Source organism: Castanea sativa, chromosome 1 (genome assembly GCF_040712315.1).
Source record: "Castanea sativa cultivar Marrone di Chiusa Pesio chromosome 1, ASM4071231v1".
Lineage (NCBI taxonomy): Eukaryota > Viridiplantae > Streptophyta > Magnoliopsida > Fagales > Fagaceae > Castanea > Castanea sativa.
The window spans coordinates 83319936-83328525 of NC_134013.1; the positions used below are offsets into that span (position 1 = coordinate 83319936).

Here is an 8590-nt window from a genome sequence, read left to right on the forward strand (position 1 = left end):
AAAGAAATAATAATGACCACTTTTGGTAAAATTTTTCTTTCATATATAAAATTATTTTAGCTAATATAAAAAAGAAACTAATCACTAAAAACTATTTATAAATCCTAAGAAATATAAAACTGATGGATTCTCAACAAACTATGATTATATTATATATAGAACAATTTTAAAGTCTGGTTATATGCAAGATGAAAGATACTTGATTCATGATTGAAAATTCTTCACACAAATTTCAGCTCCTTGTTAAAAAAAAAAAACTTTGACTAATTAAAAAAAAAGTTCATTAAGATTAGGACAAAATTTAGTTACAAAATTAGTTGTAACCTTAGATTACAAACTTACTCAATATCATTTTATTGGAGGTGAATTTTGACAAATCTACCATTGGATTACATTTTCTTCTTATATCTTTCATGCTTACAAAATTTCAAGAAAATTAAAGATCAATAGCTATGTCATCAATAAATTTTTTAAATTGCAAGTTTTTGTAATTTAAAATTATGTACAAATATAAGTTTATAGATCATATAGTGATTGATATTCGATTGACACAAAATTTAATATGTGTATTAAGGGCGTAAAGAACATGCAATTCAACGCGCGGTTAGATTTTCAAAATATGCTGTAATATTTATTTTATTGAGTGAGTTTGTAACCTTAAGCTAAAACCAATTTTGTAGCTAAAATTTGTCCTCAAGATTATTAAATAAAAGGAAAAGTTTGGCTACAACTCCACTAAAAAAATTTACATGCTTACATATTTTGATAATTTAATCGTTGGATTCTATGTTCTTTATGGTTTTAACATGTTAGTCAAATTTCGTGATAATTAGATGTGATTTACTATTCGATCAATAAATTTTTTTATGCATAATTTTAGATAATAAAAACTTAAAATTTAAATATTCGATTGGTAACATAACTATTGATCTTTAATCTTCTGAAAATTTTGTAAACATGGAGAATATAAAAAGAAAATATAATCCAATGATGAATATATTTGTTAAAATTTGAGTGCTATTAATTATCTACACCTAAGATCATAACCAAACTTTATCCTAAACAAAATCTGTCCTAAACGAAATCTGTCATGAACTTACAAGTTAAACCATAGACTAGTTTGGTGACTCTCTCCAAATTATCTCACCTATGGCTATGCAGGTCTACACAATTTAACCGTATAGGTTAAAGATTTCCTTTTTAGTAAAATGAAGATTACAATATAATCCCAAATTATGGTCCCCATATGCATCCTCGTACATTATCCATGTGTCATTGAATAACTATTGCTTTTGTTACTCGGATCATGATCTCTACAATTTTTAGGAGAATTCTTTCGTAAAATTTTTATAATTCTAATCATTAATTAAAAAAAATAAATGGTTTAAATTTTTTGTGTGGATAATAATGATTCCTAATTGACTTAATTAATAAAATAATTTGTAATTGAATAAAAGGTCTGAGTTCAAATCCCACTTATACTTAAAATTGGTATTGCTTGGTAGTAAACAATAATCATTTTAGAGCAGACAAACAATAGTATCATATTTATTTTAAAAAAATAACAAAATCTAGTTACAAAATTGGTTGTTGCTTATGGCTACAATCTTAATATCATTAATATTATTGCATATTTCGAAAATCTAATAGTTGAATTATATATTCTTTATGCTCTAGATACACATGTCAAATTTTGTGCTAATCAGATATTATTCACCATTTATAAGATTATATTTTATGCATAATTTTAAACTACAAAAACTTGCAATGTAAACAATTTATTAATGATATAACTATTGATTTTTAATTTTCTAGAAATTTTACAAGCATGGAAGATATCATAAGAAAATGTAATTCAATGGTAGATTTGTCAAAATTCACCTTCAATAAAAAAGATATTGAGTACAATTAATTTTGTAGCTAAAATTTGTCTTTTAAAAAATTCATTATATTAATAATAATTTAAATATAAAAAAAAATAATATTAATAAATATTTATTTAAATGCTAACAAGAAAACAAAAAAGACAAAGTCTACACCAGATACTATAGCTTTCAAAACAAATTTTGATGGAGTAATTTTTGAAGATTTTGATGAGGCTGATGGTTTGAAATTCTCAAGGTGAAGTGATGGCCTCTGTTTTAGAAAAAATTTCAAAACCATTTTCTGTGGTTATTATCTCAGAACTTTTAGCAGCTAGACATGCTGCTCAGTTTATTCAAGAGATTGGTATTTGCTAGTCTATCTTTGAAGGAGATTCTGAAATAACTATAAATTTCCTCAACTGTGGTCATAATCTATGATCTGCCCATGGTCACTTAGATCAAAGATGTTCTCTCTTATGTAAACTCTCTAGAGTTTTTTCTCTCTCTCTCTCAAGTTTACTGGCAAGATAATGCAGCAGTGCATGCCTTAGTTAGGAGAGCAAAACTTTCTTCACCTTTGTTAGTTTGGAAGGAAATCGTTCCTTCAAACCTGTTTTCTCTTGTTATGGCTGATTGAATAATAAAAGAATAAAGTTTGACTATAAACTTGGTTGCAACCTAAGTTTATAACTTCTATGGGTATCTGAGGACTGAGGACGAAGTTGAAGAGTTTCAATACTGGAGAGGGGATATCATGGGCCCGAGAAGGAAATTCGCCCGAGGAGAGAAAGGGATGAGACGAAGGACTCTGAGACATTCTAGGTGGAAGAAGGGTTTGATGAGAGAAAATTAGTGATAGTAGGGGAAGTTTCCAGTTTGGAGTAGCCTGTTGCCTCCGCATTAAATGGTGGGCAATAGTTTTATTAGCTGCATTGATGAGGAAGTGACCTAAATAGTGTAAGTCACAGCTAAACAAACAACTTCTACCACCTTCTTCAGATAAAGAAGGGATAAGTGTCATGAGGAGAGGTTTGTTAGGTAAAGATGAGAGATCAGGATGTAAAGAGGGGAGGAGTATATAAGAAAGAGGAGGGTTTTCTGAGAGGAGACACAAGTACGAAGATATAGAGAAGAAATAAGAAGAACACTGAGAAAAAAGGAGTGAATAGTAACATTTTTAATGTAAATGTGGTCTTCTTGGGCAAGCTTGTATTGAAAAAGTGGTTCATCCCATTAATAAAATCGGCATTTTCTTACTTATTTTCCTCTTAGGGCGAAGCCCCCATTTTTTTGTTTGTTTCATTCTCTTATAAATTTATTGTTTTGGGCCACTTTTAGACTGATCCAGAGATTATTCTAAGTGGGCCTAGGCGGTTAGTTTTTTAGGTCCCTACAACTTCTATTGAAAAAATTAATATGATTATATATTTTTTAAATCTAAATTGTTGAATTACAAGTACAAGTAGGGAGGGTTAAAGGAGGACCATGGCCCTCCTAGTTTTTTTTTTTTTTTAATTTTAAAAAAACCCCTCCTTCTCCCTGCAATTTCTATGAAAGAAAAAAAATTTTATATATTACTTTTTACTCATTGGCCTCTAAGAAAAAAGTCTATTTTTCCCACTAATTTACAAGTTCTTTATATTCTTAACATACATGTCATATTTCACGTTAATTAGATGTAATTTACTATTCAATTTATAAACTTATTTTTTCATGCATAATTTTAAACTATAAAAACTTGAAATTTAAACATTTGGTGTACCTTTAGGATGAGCTGAATATTTCAGCTTATCTCCCATTTCAACTAATTTTTACTACTATTCATGAGTTTTACTGCACTTTTTGGTATTATTCATAAATCTTACTACATTATTCAGCTAAGTTTTACCTTTATCTATAATACTTGTGTAAGTGCACAATTGCGCCTGGACCCCAAAAAGACACGTGGGCTCCGGCCCAATTAGCCTTAAACAATGAAATTTGTAGAGCGTGGGTTCGCAATCTAGTTTAATGATATTCGAAACTTGGTGAACAGGCTGAACTATTACAGTGTTTGCAAATAAAAGACAAACGGGAAAAAGTAAACCTCCTCGGACATGAGCCGATGATAAATTATATAATATTTGTCTTTTTCTTTTCTCAAAGGCCACAGTTCTTAATATTTCTCTCTCCCTTCTTTCTTTGCCTTCTTTCCTCCTTAAATACTTCTTCTTCTTCCCTCTTTGTCCACGTGTCACACAAATCACTCTATTAGCCACCTGTCCCCTCCACCACCCTCTGGAAGTCTTTAAATTATAGCAAGAAGACTGACTTCTACTACTCAGGGGTCACTCCCCCATTAATGCGGCCAGGGTGGTAGGTGCAGGGTCTTTAATGTGGAGGTAGCAGTCTTTCTATAAGATATTTTCCTCACACCGTTGCGTCTGGAGGGTGCTTAAATCCCCCTTTTAACCAACGGTTTTTTCGTAACTCTGCCTTGATCTTTTTGGCGAATCCCAGGGTCATCGTGGGTCTGTCCGAGGAGATATTCGACTTCGGATGAATCCTCGGACTCTCGTCTCATGGGCCGAGTTACAGTTCTAAGAGGCTTTTAGTCTAAAACAAACTAGCGCCCATCAACAAAGCCCGAGGCCCAAATACTTACTTAGGTCCTTTTAGCCCCCCACAACTTGCATCATAAAATTTTCAATTTCAGCTAAATAAGTTATTCCTAAACGGATATTTGATTAATGACATAACTAATGATCTTTTTTATTTTCTTGAAATTTTGTTAGCATGAAAGATATAAAATATCATGCTTTCCATTAAAAAAAAAAAATCATGCTAACCTTTTTCATTAAAAAAAAAACACAAAAAATAAATTTGACAAATGCTAATGTGGCCTATTATAAGCCGTCGGTAAAAAAGTAATGTTAGTAGTGAATTTAAATGTGAACTAGTAAAACTTGCCATGTAAAAAATGTTATCAAATTTTTTGTGCATGTATTACAATATATATATATATATATATATATATATATATATATATATATATAGTTACAAACTATTTTACAATATTTTTCACTTGTCAATTATAATATTACAGTCAAAAAATAATTTTACAACATGTTAAATTCTTATTGATTCTCATCATTTAGGCCTACCAGACTACCGTTAATATCACTTTTTTACTTACCAATAATAAACAACATTTTAACAAATTTTTTAGTAGGTTTTTTTTTTAGAACAAAATTTTTATTAGTTTTTAATCCACCACTAACCCCATTTTTCACTTTCCAATAATAAATCACGATTTGTAAAAAGTTGGTGCGAAATCATTTGTATTTTTAGCATTTAAAAAAAAAAAAAAAAAAATCTTGGTGGGCCCTTCATTTTCTCAGTGGCATGGTATGACAGTATCATTAGTCACCGTACGAACCGTAGTGAAAGCCCGAGCCTTTCCTTATTTATTATTATTATTTCTTTGTTTGAGAATGAACCTTTTCCTTATATTCCAAAAAATTTTCAATCAGAGCCCACTATCATTTCTCGCTCAATTCCTCTCCTTTGATCGGACCACTCATGGCAGAGGTACTCTCTCTCTCTCTCTCTGTTCTGTTTGGTTGCCGAGAAACCTCAAGAAAATAGCTTAAAGTTATTTGTTTTGTTTTGTTTTTTTTTTTTGGGTCATTTCAAAGTCTGAAACTTTGTTGGTTCATAGTGATTGCTGATTGGAACTTTCATTTCACTTCCATAATTTTATGAATCTACGCTTGTTTGGTTGTTCTTTTCTTTTAATTTTTTTTCTGGGTATTATTTAATACTTTCTAGTGTTTGTTAAAAAAAATAATAATAATATTGAATCATTGGATGCGTGAGTTTTTTTTTTTTCCTTTTAGAAGTTTAAGGTTTCTGAGATTATTGATTCAAAAAACAAAGGAATAGAATTCTGAGATTAGAGTGAATTTGGTTGGAACTGTAGTAATATGGGTTTGATTTGATTTAAGTTGTTGGGGCTTGTAGTGGTTGTTTATTGACATAGATTTCATAGAAAAGAAATAAGATTGAAATGCACAACATGGTCTTACTATTGTTTATGGTCATAGATTCTAGGATTCAACCAATTTTCTTAAAATTGTCAAACTGGAATTGTAGATGAATTGCAATTAAGAAATGTGTGTGCTTTTCAATCTGCTAGAGTTTGTATGTCCAATTGCAAGGTGGTCTGTTAATGATTTACCAACTTTTTCTGAATGCTGTGAAGTCAAGATTTCTGTGAATTGACTCTAACAACTGTATGCATCTCCATGGCCTTTTAGAGATGTTACAATTGTTTTTGAAATATATAATGCTGGGTTAGCAATTAAAAGTATTGTTATATGGTGCTGGTGCATTTATTCATGTTTCTCAAAATGCATATCTAAATAGAAGACAAAGTGATACCCACTAGAATGTCATATGGATCAGAAGTGCTTAAGTTTAGATATGTTTTCAATACTCATGTATTGGTCTAAATACTGAGTTTTATCAAATTTTTGTGTCTATAGTTAGCTTGTGATAAGTTAATCAATTATTTTTTTGTTCTCAATTGTTTCATATTTTTTACTTATTCAATGTTTCTGCTATTTACTCTCAGATTGAAGTTGAACTGAAAACAGCCCCTGCTGATTTTCGATTCCCTACAACAAATCAAACCAGACATTGTTTCACACGCTACATTGAGTTTCACAGGTACATTTTACTAACTTTCAATTGGGTTCAACGAAACACTTACTAGCAGAGTTCTTTTTATTTATGAAAAACCAATTTCAACTGCAGGTGCTTGGCAGCAAAAGGTGAAGAGTCTGGTGCATGTGCTAAATTTGCCAAGTATTATCGTTCCATTTGCCCTGGTGACTGGGTAAGTAGTCTAGCTTTGCAACTGGCAAAAGCATTTCTTAATTGTGCACTTATTAAATACCAGAATTTATGGTAACATTTTTAATAAAGAGATGAGATTTTATAAAGTCATGATGCGTGTTATAAAGCATAAATTACATAATCACACTCTTTTTGAACTTTTCTGCTCTGGTTCATCTTAGATTGTCCAATAAGGAGCCCATATTCAGTTAGCAGTTGGTGTTACATTTAACTTATTGAATTGTAAGAATCTGGGATGTTTGAATAGCATGATGAAACAAAGTTAAACTATTGCTAGTCTGTACTTTACACCCCCTTCCAATCGACAATCCAAAACCTCTTTTCCATGTCAACTGTCAGGTTACTTTTATGCCTTCTGTGCCTCGCCTTTCTTCCTTTAATAAGTTTACAGACACACAAATGCACAACCTTTTTCACAATCTTCTGAGGTGTCTGGCCACTATAGGCCCGTGTGAAAGTGGCAAGGCATCTAAGCAAGTTGTGAATTTGTGTGTTTGTAGAAGAACCAGTCTTCCTTAGGTATAATAAAATATTTTCTTTTGATCTGTATAGATCAAGTCAGTCAACCTTTTCTAGTATTATAGTCCATCTAAGTTGCTTATAGTCCTCTATTTGCTCTTTTTTCAGTACTTATGTACTCAATGTCCATGCATCCTGACATTTGCACTTTGCACAAATTTATAATGCACTGCAAGGGGTTTTTCTTTGAAACAATGATGGTGAAGATTGCTTATAACTTCATGCCTTTTAGGACATACTGGTCAATTGTTCAAGAGCAATGTAAATTTGAAATTGTTGAGATATTACACGGGTGACAAGTCATTGGCATATGTGATCAAACATCATGCCCTTGAAGTTGAAAATTTTTGTACTCAATAATTTAGTGGGACAGAGTTGTGAGGATTATGGAAGGATGTAGAAAATGGTGGGAAGTTTGGATCCAGTTAAGTTTTATTTTAGGTCTAAGAATCATTCATAGTCTTTTGTTCCCTAGATCCTCAGTATTGTGTTCTACACCAAAATTACCATTGAAAGCTTTTTATAATTTAAAATTCAGTAGCTTGGACAAAAGTTGTCTATCTTTAAAGAGCCATAATGTCCTTTGGTTGGTCTTTTCTATTCTATCATCTTTTATACCATAATATCTCTTACCCTGTATATTTTCTGCAATCCTTGAATTGGTAATCGGTTACATATGGAATGGAAATCTAAACCATTTTACCGAAATTGCTGCAGGTTGAGAGGTGGAATGAACAGAGGGCGACTGGGACTTTCCCTGGGCCTCTTTGATGTCACAACAGTGCCTTGGACGGTCCTTCTGTAACTTGATTGCTCATTTCATTTCCTTCAAGTTATTTACAATGTCTTTCATCTGATCCTAGTGGAAGAATAAGGCACCAATTGAATTTCCTTCTAGTTTGTTGAACATTAATCTTTTATTATTACTTGGATTATTTTGCTCCAGAACTTGAAATGACTGGCGCCATTTAGTAATGTCTGAATTTGGCTTGAGCGGATACTGTTCTGTTTTCACATATTAAAAACATAACCCTAATTGGGTTAATTTGTTTTTCTTTAACCTAGAATTGAGCCAAGCTGGTTGGTTATTAAACATGCATATCTAATTAATGTAATGGCCCTATTTTATTCGATGATAGTTCGAAACCAGACAGAATTAAACTAGGATGAGAATCCTTGTCCTTTGAAGTTGAACCCTGCATTTGCAAGATGACTAATTGTTCAACAAAGGAATAGGCCAGAATCTGTGTGGGCCTAACCATGCCAAAGCAAAGCCATTGAGATCAGGTTAGATTGATTTGTGAACT

At 31.5% G+C, this 8590-nt stretch overlaps 1 protein-coding gene across 1 annotated transcript; it reads left to right on the top strand.

The window, feature by feature from the left end:
* Positions 1–5296: 5296 nt before the first annotated feature.
* On the top strand, positions 5297–8343 carry LOC142615893 (cytochrome c oxidase subunit 6b-2). Its single transcript, XM_075788815.1, has 4 exons — positions 5297–5435; positions 6481–6575; positions 6663–6744; positions 8001–8343. The coding sequence occupies exons 1-4, from the start codon at positions 5427–5429 to the stop codon at positions 8052–8054; spliced, it is 240 nt and encodes a 79-aa protein (XP_075644930.1). The 5' UTR covers positions 5297–5426; the 3' UTR covers positions 8055–8343.
* Positions 8344–8590: the final 247 nt, after the last annotated feature.